We start from the raw sequence: 14,483 nt of genomic DNA, 5'->3' as shown, positions 1-14,483 counted from the left end.
GGCCAGTATGGAAATGAAGTTTCAAGTCCTCCCTTCTCTTCAAGAGAAACTGTATACCACCAAGCCAAGCTCAACTCACCTTTTGTTGTAAAGAGTTGCATTGACATAGTCCCAGGCCCTTGTTGAGGGCCCAGAGGCAGCCATGTTGAGTTTGTGTCCCCACCATTGAGGAAAAACTTCCTGACCAATCAAATGGCATCAAGTCATTAGATTTATTTTTCCACCCAAGTAAATGCCTCTTCCAGAAAGAAACCTGCCCTATGGCATCAATTTCCCTCTTTTGCTGAGTGGTCTAAGGGAAAAAATAAAAATTTAAAACACAACAATGAATCTGTGACAATTAAGCTGGCACATAATGAAAGCCACGAATACGTAATTACCACGTCCCACTTGGTACAATATACCCCAGAGTTGCCAAAAACTGCCCACTCCGATAGCAGCTGCCCTTACGCAAGCCCTGGGCTCTGCAGCTGCATCTCAATGAGCCCAAGTCAGCTGCCTGGAATGGTTTCCCTGGTAACAAGGTGCTGGCTGAGAGGGACATTGATTACCCCGAGGAGTGAGTTTCCACTTGGAGGGAGCCTGGGTGAATGCAGAAGCAGGGAATTTGGAAGGGGCACAGCAGGGTCCAAAGCGGTGCAGGAGTCACAAAAACCCGGGAGAGGGTCCCGAGCTCTTCCCTTCCCGAGATGGAGGAAAGTCACATGTCAGCCTGGAGACTTGAGGACTTCTAAGGGGAGGCCTAGAGTTGGACTATCCCATCTACTCCTGAAGTGCCCACATTCTTTATCGGGAGAACTGGCCTGGCTGTCAGAAGCCGTGATTTCTAGTCCCAGCTCTCTGATTAACTCACTGGGTGACCTTGGATACATCACATCTAGGTCAAATCAAGGAAGTCAGGATTAAGTGATTTTTCTAAGCCTTCCTAAGACCACATGAGGAGAGAGAGGGTCAGCTCAGCCCATGACAGTGAGATCGAGTTTCTGTGTGTTAACAACTGTTCTTTCCTCCTGCATTTGCATTTTCTAACTCTCCTCTCCTGTCTCAGGCATAACTCTTCGGGATGAAATTCAAATTTTTCTGCCACCTGTTTCCAAGGTTGCCTAGAAGAGAAAAGTTCCCATCAGTCTGGTCAACTTCCACCACAAGGGGGACAAATCTGAATACTATGTGGGGATGAAGATGCTCCACTGTTGCCCAAGAACTGGTAGCAGCTGCTATGATTCTCTGAATGGCTCACCCTCTCCAGGCATGCTTTAACAATTGACGAACAATGAATTCATGGGATCTCAGAGAAGCAGAAAGGGAAAAGCATTCCGGCTAAAAGGAACAGCATTTGTAAAGGCTATGTGGGTGATGAAAGTGAGTTCTTATGAGGCCTGAAACAAATGCCAGAGTGATAAGTATGTTGAGTGATGGGGACGAGTTAAGGAGTATATGGAGGGCAGGCAGGCAGACAGGCAGGAGTGAGACCATGTAAGTCTCGTTAGTGGCTACAGTTTTGTTTTTATTCTAAGAGCTTTAGACGCTCTTAGCAGGAGAGGAAAGTGGAGGTAATATGACAGGATTTTATTTTGAAAATATTAATTAACATATGAGACTAATTAGGAGGCTACCACCATAACCCAGGCAAGAGATGCTATTGGATAGATGGATAATTTTCAAAAGAGGAGTACAACTTCTATATGAGTGGTAAGTGCAGCCCTCAGACTGCCCCCCACCCCCAGTTCCAGGTAAGGTCTCCTGGTTTGTCCATTTCCCCTTGTTTGGCGTCATCTCCTGGCGTCGCAAGCTGACTGTTAATATCTCATCGTAGAGAGTGGATTCCCCTGCCCCTCAATAGCTACCACCTCCATCCTCCTACTTTGCACTGACATCTTACTCAGATGAAAGCCTGAAACTCTCTGGAGACTTGTCTAGTCCTTATTCCCTCGGAAAGCACAAAAACTTTGTGACTGGTTGTTAAATTTTTATCTCACAAGTCACATGCAGTAAGAAAGAATCTTCACCAAACACACATCTTTTAGCGTGGTGAGATTAAAAATAAACAGAACAAAAATAATCCCTTCTTCTTATCTCCGAATGCCAAAAGGCAGTGTAAGCTGTGTTAGAAACATAGGAACCTGGTCCTAGAATCCTTCATGTGTCCCCAAGTACTACAGCAGCTGAGGAACACCACCTTTAAAAACTGTCCCGGGGATCATTTGAGATCGTGAACGTCTTAACTGAGTTCTAAGCATACAGGCAGGGACAGAGAGAAGCATGATAAGACTTCTGCAACTGTCAAATATGAGTGACTTGCTTTCAGCAGCTTGGGGCACTGGACAGGAGAGTCCAGGGTGACAGCCCGTTCGATGGAAAGAGGCAGAAAGGGAAGTGTGAAGATCACACAGTCTCTAATATTTCCCCGCCGAGAGTCAGTGTCTTAGTACTCTGCCCTTGGCTCTGGGCTCTACGGCTATTTTGGCCAGTAGAATCCAGGCAGATCTCAGAGAGATGGCAGTTTTGGTTCCAGACCATCACATCAAGCGAATATAGCAATAGAGCGAGTCACGTGAATTTTCTGGTCTCCCAGTACATACAAACAGCATGTTTACACTCTGCTCTAGTCTAGTAAGCGTGCAATACCATTATGTCTAAAAAATACATATGTGCCTTAATTTAAAAATTCTTTATTGCTAAAAATGCTAACCGTCATCTGGGCCTTCAGCGGGTTATAATCTTTCTGCAATAGTAATGCCACAGATCACAGGTCACCATAACACACATGATAATACTGAGAAGGTATGAAATATTGCAAGAATTGTCAAAAGGTGACACAGAATCATGGAGTGAGCAAACACTGTTGGAAAAACAGCACCAACAGACCTGCCCAGCACAAGGTTGCTGCAATTATTCAATTCATAAAAAGCACACTAAAGAGGAAATACTATACATCAAAGTGCAACAAAACAAGGGATGCCTGTGCAAGAGAATGCAATGGCTACGATGCTGTGCCAGTTTCTCTTCAAAACCCTGTAAGTCTACAGAGGCTTCCTGTTTTGAAGATGCAGACATAATTAAGTGGGATGACTATTCTGATATCAAACGATGCTTCCCGTTTCAGACAGTTTTCTCTGAATTTCTTTATGACTTTCTTTGTGACTATTAGATGGCATCTGCTGAAATAAAATAAAAAGTTAGAGTGTGAACAGTCACTAACAAGTTAATATCAATCAGAAATGAAGCTAGAAGACTTTTCCCAGGTCACTGGGACTAAAAAGACTATTTTTAAGGTCTTACTTACAAATGACCTTTTAAAGAAACATAACCTTAAAGTGAGTTTTACCTCCGCAAATTCCCCCAGGAGACGCCTGATGCTTTTTTTCCGTATGAGAAACCAGACTTCTGGGTTGTGGCAGGTTTTTAAATTCCCCTCTGAACTGCATTCTCTACCTCCCCTGGGGCCCATCTCTGAGGATACAGAAATGGCCTACTTCCAGGAACCAACGTCTCTGCAAATATGGTCTCTCCTCAGTCCCACAGCATGGCGGCTTCTACACTCTCAAGGCCACAACAGGGAGGGGCATACACGAGAAGAGTTTCGCAGGTGTTTTTCCTGAAAACCTTTTCCCCTCCTCCAGTCCGGAGAGCCACAGAGTGAAAAGCAAACTCAAGTGGAAGCCCTAGATTCTGGAGCCTTCCCCAGCACTGTAAGTGGGGCGAGCAACTGAAGCTCTCCCCACCTCAGTCTCCTCCTCTGCAAAGACACAAACACCCCACAGGCACCATCGTCCAGTAGGTGCTTCCAAACTAAGAACCTAGGATTTTACACTTTTGACGGGGAGTGGGAATCTGGCCTCCCTGGTCATGTGAGTCAGAACTCCCAGCCAGATCAGATCACAGCCTCCTTCCAATGGCCTGAGCACCCGGCTTGCTGTGTTTAGCAGGGAGGGTTGCGAGGAGGAAAAGGCAAGACGTCCACCCTCTTGGAGGAGGAAGGAGTGGCCACTCCAGGAGGTCCTGTCAGTGCAAACCAAGACGGTGTGAAGAGGCACATACAGGGTGCCTGCACACGTGTTAAGTCGCTTCAATCACATCTGACTCTGTGCGACCCTGTGGACTGTAGCCCACCAAGTTCCCATGTCTGTGGGAGCCTGGCGGGCTACAGAGATTGGAAGAAGCCAACATTTCCTCTCCCCCGAGTTATGGAAAGGTGATGCCTGACTTCTGCAGCTTCCTGGAGCCTTCCTGATGGCTGTACCCTCTCCAGGACAGGCCCAGTGGCCAGCTGCGTGCTCTCAGCTTGCGTCTAGGTTTGAGGTGTCATCAGTTCAGTTCAGTTCAGTCACTCAGTTGTGTCTGACCCTTTGCGACCCCATGGACTGCAGCACACCAGGCATCCCTGTCCATCACCAACTCCAGGAGCTTGCTCAAACTCATGTCCATTGAGTCAGTGATGCCATCAAACCATCTCATCCTCTGTCATTGCCTTCTCCTCCCACCTTCAATCTTTCCCAGCATCAGGGTCTTCTCCAGTGGAGTCAGCTATTCGCATCAGGTGGCCACAGTGTTAGAATTTCAGCTTCAGCATCAGTCCTTCCAATGAATATTCAGGACTGATTTCCTTTAGGATGGACAGGTTGGATCTCCTTACAGTCCAAGGGACTCTCGAGTCTTCTCCAACACCACAGTTCAAAAGCATCAATTCTTCAGCGCTGCAATCTCCAAAAATTTACTTTTTCTGGTTATATCTTCACTCACATCCTCAGCCAAATGCAAACCTCTCTTATCTCAGGATGATATCTGAGATGGTGATAAAGCCAGAATTTGGGTTTGTGCTCTGATTTTCACACAAAGCCGGTGTAAAGTGCAGATGGTAAAATGTCCCCCGTGAGCCCAGCCAGAAAACCAGGCTTTGCCAGCAATGGTTATGGTAGTCTTGAGTCCGAGAGTCTTGATTCTGCAGAATCACCTGGAGAAGGTAACTGATGGCTTGGGATAGCAGTGAGCGAACAGCATTAAAGTCATGGCTTTTTGAAACATTGTGCTGTCTGTTCAGGGTTAAACACATAGACCAAGGAACTGAAAAGAAATCTCTCAAACAAGGACCCAGAGCGGACCTGGTACATAATGAAGGGAGCACTATAATTATGTGGGTAAAGGATGGATTGTTCAATAAATGTGGAGGGGTAATTGGCTTTTAAAGGAAAAGTAAATAAATAGAATTCTAGTCTCTGTGTCCCTGACCACATGCAAAATATATGCCTGTTGCATTAGAGACCTAATGGTCAGAAGCAAAACTTTAAGACTATTAGAAGGATAGACAGGGTCATGCCTACAAGCTTTACGACACTGAAATAGTAAAAGAGTTTTTAGACATAAAGAATATCTCATGGAGGGCCAAATTAATACATCTGCAACATCTTTTTAGATAATACCATAAATGAAGTTTAAAAATGAGGCAAAATGAGAGAAGTTATTATTATTATACACACACACACCCACAAATATGAAAATGAAAGTGATGGTCACACAGTCGAGTCCAACTCTATGCACCTTCATGGACTGTAGCACACCAGGCTTCTCTGTCCATGGAATTCTCCAAGCAAGAACACTGGAGTGGATTGCCATGACCTCCTCCTATATATATATATATATATATATATATATATATACACATGTATTTTCTATTTTTATATATGTGCATGTATGTATACACAGAGAGAGACTGATACCTAGAATATATGAAGAACTCTAAAATACCAATTAGAAAATGGATGAAGACCATCAAAGGTAAAGACTTCCAGTTATAAGATAAGTAAGTACTGGGATATAATGTACAACATGATAAATGTTATTCACACTGCTGTACGTTAGACACGAAAGTTGTTAAGAGAGTAAATACTGGACTTCCCTGATGGTCCAGTAGTTAAAAATCCATCTGCCAACGCAGGGGATAAGGGTTCGATCCCTGCTCAGAAGATTCCACATGCCATGGGGCAACTAAGCCCGTGTGCCACAACCACTCAGCCGGCACTCTAGAGTCCACAAGGCTGAACTACTGAGCCCGCGGCCACAGCTACACCCTTGAGTCCACGTTCTGCAACTAGAGAATAGCCCCCGCTCGCCAGAACCAGAGAAAGCCACGTGCAGCAATGAAAACCCAGCACAGCAAAAAGAGATGAAGCAAAAGTTTTTTTAAAAAAGAGAGAATAAATCTTAAGAGTTATCATAAGGAGTTTTTAAAAATTTTCTTTAATTTTGTCTATATATGAGATGATGGATGTTCACTAAACTTTTTGTGGTAATTACTTCATGATGTATATAAGTTAAATAATTATATGTACACCTTTAACTTATACCGTGCTTATGTCAATTATATCTCAATAAAACAAAAAGGAAAAAAAAAGTTGCAACCCAAAAGACAATGAGCAAATGGTATTAATATAAGCAAGTAACACACAGAAAAGGAAACTTTAAAGCTGCTGCTGCTGCTGCTGCTAAGTCGCTTTAGCCGTGTCCAACTCTGTGCGACCCCATAGATGGCAGCCCACCAGGCTCCACCGTCCCTGGAATTCTCCAGGCAAGAACACATGAAAAGTTTCTGACTACATGTGATAATTAAAGAAATGCAAAGAAAAACTAGTCACATCAAAGTGGCAACCTTTATAAGGCCCATAATAACAAGTATTGGACAGGACATGGAGAAATGGACTGTCCACTGATGGTGGGAGTTTAACCTCGAACGATCAAACCTGAGAGTCTTTGGCAACACGTGCTAAATGGGTGTTCCTTAAGACCAGCAATCCCGTTTGTGGTGCACGGCACAGAAAGGTCTTCAGACACGTGCACCGAAGTGTGCATTGCTTCTCCTAACTGAAGTGCTTCCCAAAGCTAATAACCAAACATTCTAAATGTCCACCAGAACAAGAATGAATACACAGTCATAAGATGAAACACTGTTCAGCAGACAAAATGGATAAACTAGAGCCAAATGTATCCACACACACACACAAAACCAATTTGCAGAAAACAATGATAACCATTTCCATAAATACTATATAGTGTCTGTGAACGCTTAAGTATGAGACTAACATAGAAAAGCTTGGACGACAAGAACACGTACCAGATTTTCCACAATGGATGCCTCTGGCAGTGAGATAGTGGATGGAACTAAACAGAGAAGTTTAATTTGTAATTTTAAAGTGTTTATAATAAAAAGCAGATCAGAAGAATATGACAAAATATAAATATCTGTCCATGCTGGGTAATGGATACAGGTGTTTATAAGATTATTCTCCAGGCTTTTCTATTTTAATGTGTTTATAACCAAGAAAAGCAAAGCAAACAATGTTCTTATATTAAATGTAAACCCTCACACCCTAAATATGTCTACATTCTATTTCCTCCATCTCTGCCTCAGCTCAGACTCTCGTCTCTTCTCCAGCAGGCTGTTACTGGTTTCCCTGCTTCTAGTTTCCACCTCTACAATGTTACCAGGGTGATTTTTCTGAAATATAAATCTTCAAAAACTATAAAAGGAAATTCAAATCCAACTCTCTTCACACGGATCCTTAGCTTTCAGATAAAACCCTAGCTTCTTTGCATGGCAGACAAAGTCCTCCATAACTGAGGTCCCACTTCTGTTGGCCCCAAACCCCACAGTCCCTGCCCCTCGCCACATGCACACCCAGGGCTCTGGCCCCACTGCCATCCAAGAGCCCCAACTTTTACAAGCTTGTAGAACACTCTTCCCCTTCTCATCTCCCCACTTAATTACGGTTTGCTCTTCAATGCTGGGCTCAAGACAGCACCCTCTACCTGCATTCAGGGCTCCTTCCCCAGCCTCCCTGAGAGCCCTGTGCAAACCGTTTTTGCAACTAGCACGTTGCATCCTAACCACCCTCTCCCCAGGGAGACTGTACGCATCCAGTCTTCAGGAACCACTTCTCATAAAGTTCTTTCCCTTGTGCCTTAATGAATGTTCACTAAATTGTGTCAGATTAATAAATTAAAGTATCCCAGCACACAGGAAACATCCACGGAGCACAAAGTACCATCCTAAGTGTGGTTTTACTCATTCATTCTGTAATGACTAGGATTATCGATAATAACCATAGCCCTCCTTTGTGGGGTATTATAATGCACTTGCTGGGTCTTGCGGGAGAACGTAAAGTAAGGCTGGACATAGACCTGGTCTTCAGGGAGTTTCCAGTCTTTTGGGAGACACACTCTTAAGACATGAAGCAACCTGAGCCTATAACCAGATATGACTATGACTGGGCAACTCAAATCTAAGGTAGAACCCATTCCCAGAAGATTTCCTTTAAAGCATTTAGACATAGAGTTGCTTTAAAATGAACAAGAGGTAGGAAACAGGAAAGAAGAGAAATGGGAAGTGAGAAAAGAAAAAAAGGCCACAAAGGTCCTCACATTCATTCCAAACATCCCAGTTTACTGCCTGATGGGAGTAGACACTGAAGGTGGGGACGGACCCAGACCAGGCCTCCCTGTCAGGATACCCTGTATCCTCAGGATTAATAATTTAGGGAGAAGGGGGGCCTGGTACTGGCTGGCAACTTGGCCAGACAGTCCCAGTCCTTCCCCTGCCCCAGGGCTCTGCCATTCAAATCGGTATTCGTTAGCGGGCGGAATGGGCTCGTTTCACGCATGTTCTAATTAGACAATGGAGATTATTACAAAACACCTGCAATGTTTGTAATCGTTTAAAATAATGAGAATCAATATTAGCTTTCAAAGTCACCATATGGTAAATGCTCATTCCAGGCATGTGGTCCCTGATAGGCTCTCAATGCTTCAAAACTGATCATTAACATTTTTTAATTTGCAAGAAGTTGCTCTCGGTTAATGAATTGGCTGCCTGTGTGCCCTCCGCACAGTGACTGCCTCTAAGTGATCATTTAATTGTAACATGGCCTTAGGGCCCACCGGAGTACTTGGGGTCTGCTGCAAAGGACATGCTCCAGAGTCAAGTACAAGCCAATACCCCACCACCAGCAGGCACTTCTCAGATGTCTGATCTCCAAGCCCCTTAAAATGCTGGTTCTCAGATCCCGAGAGAACTTGTGAAGAACAGACTGGTAAGTCCCATCCCAGAGTTTCTGATTCGGCAGGTCAAAAGGAACCGGCCTGAGAGTTTGCATTTCCAACAGTTTCCCAAGTGATGGAGACACTGTTGAGCCAGGGACCACGCTTTGAGAAGCACTGTCCTACAGGAGGACACCCAGGCCCTACTCCAAGGTAACACCTTCCCCTTCGGCAAGAAACACCCGGGAAGGGTGAAGATTGAGAAAAAGACTTCAGTTTTTTCCCTGTTCCCTGAGCAAACTTCTGGGTCACACCTAATGAGATGGCCGGTGGGCTTCATGGAACATGTGTTGAGCCAGATACTGTGCTGGGCACTTCCACATCTTGACTAATCCTCACCACAGCCCGGTGAAGGCGATGCTACCACCACACTGGACAAAAAAGGAAACAAAGACCCAGGACCGTTCGGTGGCAGCCTGGCCAACGCGTGGAGGATTCTGATTCAAACAAAGGTTTCGTGCCTCCAGCCCCGTGCGTCATCACAACTGTCCCGAATGACGTGACCAGACGGTAAGTGTGGGCCACTTCACTCCTCACCCAGAACCTGTTTTCTCCCCTTCCCTGGGCTCTCCTGACCACTACAGGATGCGAGGTAGAGAGGATCCTTTGCAAGCACGTAGATAGTGCAAATTACCAGAACCGCACCAGAATATACTCTTTTTCCCTTCACACATGGTCAAAAATTCTTCCCTCCCCATAAACTGAGCACACAACCCCTTCTGGCAGTTTGCTTTGACCTCAGTTCTCACCTACTAGGCTGATACTTCTCAACTTTTAATATGCCTAGGAACCACCTGGGGATCTTGTTAACATGTAGCCTCTGAAGGCACAGATCTAGGACGTGCCCAGGAGCAGCACGTACTGCCCTGCTTCCAGGTGGCACCCCAGGGGATGCTGACAGTCAGTTCTGTGTAGACACAGAGGCCCTGGCATGGTGGAAACGTGAGCTTGGGAGCCAATGCACCTAGGTTCCGATCACTCCCAAGGCGTTTTTCCTAAAGCGGTTTATTCGAACTCTCAGAACTTCAGCTTCCTCATTTCTAAACTGGGAATAAGATATACCCCACACAGGGTCATGGGATTCCCAGGTGGCACTAGTGGTAAAGAACCAGCCCGCCAATGCAGGAGACATAAGAGACAGAGGTTCGATCCCTGGGTCAGGAAGATCCCCAGGAGGAGGGCATGGCAACCCACTCCAGTATTCTTGCCTGGCCTGAAGGGCTACAGTCCATGGGGTCGCAAGGAAGCGGACACGACTGGAGAGACTTAGCATGCACCACAGGATTACGAGATAAATAACACGTGAAAAGCACCTATCATTCTAGCACCCTCCTGCCCTCTCTACTAAAACCCCTCTGCAACTACTTCACCTTCTTTGACATCTCCCTTCTCTCACTTCCTACCCACCCAAGCTTATGAGCAAGGGAGGTCAGACATTTTTACCTGGTTTACCTGTGGGGCAATCACAGGCTTCAGAGAGACCAAGTCCACAGCCAGGCTGTGCCGGGTCTCAAATACAACCCAGGGCTCCTGATTCCAAGCTGAACGCTGTCTCCCACGCCCTAGGGACTGAAGCCTCAGCCCTTCTACTTTGGTGGTAGAGCAAACACAAGACCTGAACCACTGCAGCCAGAATTAGCATAGCTCTGCAGGAGTCCTAAAGAAGAAATGAATGGCTCGTACTCATCTTTTGTTATCTGGAAATAGAAATATTGGCCGTGGGAGTGGGGTGGGGTAGGGGGAAAGTGTGCAGATTTCAGCACAGCAAAAGCCCAGAAAATATACACTCTTATCTCTAGCTGGAGCTCTATTTTCATCCAGGGAGTGACTTGGTAAAACAGTCCCTGGGATAACACAGGAGACACCTCTTAGCCCCCGGCAGGGAGCCCCGAGAAATGTACAATATCAAAAGAAGGAAAACAGATAAAACGGAAAAATCATAGGTAGGATTTACGACAAAGTTTGCTCACGGCCAGGTGAATTCACTAGGCTCCCCAAGCTTCCTTTTTCTTCTTCCTTTGAAGTTTGAAAATACCTAAGACTTGTTTTAAATCATCCCCATAAAACATCGCCTGCTACAGAAGCTGCGATCAGGGATTCTCCCGGCATCCGCATTTGTCGCCGAGCTCGTAATTCACAGCAATTCATAAACTTTTTCAAAATGCTGTGAACGTAACTTCAGGGGGTTAATAAAACAGCTTTCTACTCCTCTACTTCTTGCCATTGATAATTTATTCAAATTGTAATTGCCTGTAATGTGCACCCTCTATCACATTACCGCTCACGCCCCGTGCACGCTCCCCCACCATCCATCACCCCAGCTGTCAGCACGGCCCTCCTTCCTGCCTGGCACACAAACACGGGACTGCTTCTCTTCTCACAGCTAGTGGACAAGCTGGATGGAGGATCCCACTGGCGCCTTCCCACTCAATGGCTGACATTTAGTCTCAGGCTATCCATGTCTCAACCATGCGTCTTGTGGCATGAGGTCTGTAGGGTTTGGTGGTTTGGGCAGAGCTATTTGCGCATGTGCAGACAGTGCAATGACAGCAAAAGGCTCTCCTGGGGAACAGGGGGTGATGGATGGATCACAGATTTGAGAGTCAGGAGACTTCTCATCCTAGCTGTACTGTGACTTCTGTGCAGGCGGAGGTAAGCTCCTTAACCTCTCTAAGCCTGTTTCCTCACCTAGAAAATGGAGGCTGTGAACTTGCCCCCTCTATTCCACAGGACCCACTGACTGTTTCAGAGACAATTAGATTATTTCTCAGGCTGACTCTGACTCACACAAAGTCTGACATTCCCTTCCAGGTTTTCCCCAGTGGAAAAGAGCAAGTTATCCTCCGAGTTCTCGAAGCAGATCTGGAACCAGGGGATCAGACAAGGAGAGAGGTCATGGAAGGTGGCACCCAGCTTCTAGGGGCAGATAAAAAGGATACTAGAGTTAGTCCTAGAATTAGTCCAATTGTTTGGTGTTGGGCAGATGGGTATCTGATTCTGGTGACCCCAAGATGGCAAAAGCAGAGGTTGAGGCTGCAGCTGGGGTCCATCCAGTGGCTCTGAGGTCTTCCAGGCACTGGGTGATAATGCATTAGATGATGTTTCTTTCCCCTTGCCCCTGTTCAGATCTCAGTGTGCATTAGCAGTTTCCAGCCTGCTTACTGAGCGGCCAGCACTGGTCTCTCCTCTCCTGCACATCACCTCTTAAGCTCCCCGGATGTACTGAAGGATGGAGTCCCAGCGTTTAACAGGCTTTCCAGAAAAAAATGCTCCCACCCTCTCAGAAGTTCCTGTGTGGACTCAGAAGTCCACAGTCTACCCTTGGCCTTGCAGAGTTAGAGAATAAGTAGGGCATGCAGGGCCTGTTCTCCAGGCAGCTGACCACACAGAAAAGCAGCATCTTTTCGACCCCTGCTTTTTTTATCAAGTCCCAGCACCACCCACGCCCCCACCCCCGACTTCTTGTTAAAATTCCCCGCAACAAGTGGCACAGTAGGTTTGCTCAGCAGGTACCTGAACGTCACTGAGAAGAGGGAAAGGAAATCAGGAAATCGCAGAGATTGCCAAGAGACCTCCCAGGTCCCACATCACCCCCTGATGGGTTTCTCTTTATAACACGTGGGGGAAACCAACTGGTTTCCTGCATCCACGGAGGCTGAGAAGCGGCACTAAAATGAGGAGGAGGAGAAGCAGAGAAGAGGCATCTCTAAACCCCCCCAGTTAAGTTCTGGCCCGATGCCTGAGCCCCTGGGAGCCTCTAGTCCCTTAGGAAGAGGCAGGTGGAGGAAAACGATTTTTCTGCAGCTGCTACCACTTACCACAAATCATTTATTTCATCGTCTTAGCAAGCGCAAAGTGTACCCAATCCCACCAACTGTTTTCTCAAAATCTTAAGACGTAGCGTTCTCCGGTAGGACTTCTTCCCCGAACGAGATTGCATTTCATGTGATTTACATTAGTGGGGAGTCTGTTATTAGCCTGATATTTTATCTCTGACACTGTGAGAAATACTGCTGCCATAAACCTGGGTGCCCTTAGTAAAAGCTGAACTACTTGGCAAAAGCTAATAAAGTGAGGGACGATGAAAGCAATTGGCTATGAATACCTAAGCAGCAAAGACGACAGAGGCCCCGCAAGGCTGGGCCACAGGCATGCGCGGGTCTGCACACACACAGACACGCGCGCACGCCCTCCTATGTCACTTTCCCTTGAGGCCACGATCACCTTTTTTCTCGCCCTGGGAGCCATTCCTTCCCAACCCAGGGCTCTTCAATCCAAGAGTCACAGTTGCTTATTCCCAAAAGTGGATGGATCTAGGCTTTGTAAACCATGCAAGATTCAGAAGGCACAGGAAACGCCCGGAGAACTCAGTGAGGATTCAAATTCCCAGCCCCCAATACCTCCAGAGATTCTGAGAACAGGATGATGGGATCTGGGAACCTGCATTTCTAACAAGCATCCCATGAAGGGTCAAGGGGACTGGACTCTGGCGACCGCTGTATTCATAGGCGCTGAGTGGTCAGTATAATAAACAGGGCCCTCTCCCGGCACCAACGTTGAGTGAAGAACGGATTTCAAGGCCGACTCAGACCCTGTTTCAAAAGATTTGGTCATCCGTATGCCCCCAAATGCCTCAGATGAAACCAGCCGCATCAGAACAGAGGCTTCTGCCTTCCTGAAGGCAGGTGCCAGCCCAGGTTCTGGGTATGTGCATCACGTGCAGGAGGAAGGGTGGATGCTCGCTCCCGTATATTGATGAACACATGCTGTCAATCCGTGAACACGCCCATAGGAATATTAATAAAGGCAGCGTCTCTTCCTCTGGCTACCTATTTAAGAAACGTTTACCAAGTGAGAGACTCTGAAGCGCAGTAGCTGGCAGTAAATGCCAATCATTTGGCTCACATTGCTTGAGGGACTCCAAAACACTCAGAGGCAGGACTGTTGGGTGTGGTCCTCACCCACCCAGCTGCTTCTCCTGAATAATGAAAAGAACACAAAACCATACTGGACAAGCGGTGAATTATGCAGCGAGCCTTGGAGTTTTTAACATGTGCTTCTTTACCCAGTGATGAGCCTGGAAGGCGAGATGGGGTCAGGGATGGCAGAATTCACCATGATGGAAAGTGAGCCTGGTGGAGCCAAAGAGATGGCATAATGCTGTGGATTCTCAGCCCTGGCTACATAGTGGCATCATCTGCAGAATTTAAAAATAATAGGAAATACTAACCCTAGAGGTCCCAACTCTGATCTGGGGTGGGGCAGGGCACAGGTATTTTTTCAGGGCTCCTCAGATGTTTCCAACACGGAGCAGGGGTCAGTCATCTCAGACTAATAGAACTTCCAGGGAGTTTAAAGCTGGGCGTTCAGTCTGCGCTGAGTTGAACCTTCTG

General features: G+C 46.4%; 1 protein-coding gene across 1 annotated transcript in view; it reads right to left on the bottom strand.

The window, feature by feature from the left end:
- Positions 1-14,483, bottom strand: part of LOC138444253 (neurexin-3) — an 819,713-nt gene that overhangs the window by 695,641 nt on the left and 109,589 nt on the right. The window contains exon 5 of the mRNA XM_069597533.1: positions 3,607-3,614. Coding sequence (XP_069453634.1) covers positions 3,607-3,614 — 8 coding nt within the window. The remainder of the gene's footprint in view (positions 1-3,606; positions 3,615-14,483) is intronic.

Source organism: Ovis canadensis, chromosome 7 (genome assembly GCF_042477335.2).
Source record: "Ovis canadensis isolate MfBH-ARS-UI-01 breed Bighorn chromosome 7, ARS-UI_OviCan_v2, whole genome shotgun sequence".
NCBI lineage: Eukaryota > Metazoa > Chordata > Mammalia > Artiodactyla > Bovidae > Ovis > Ovis canadensis.
This window is presented reverse-complemented; position numbering and strand designations above follow the sequence as displayed.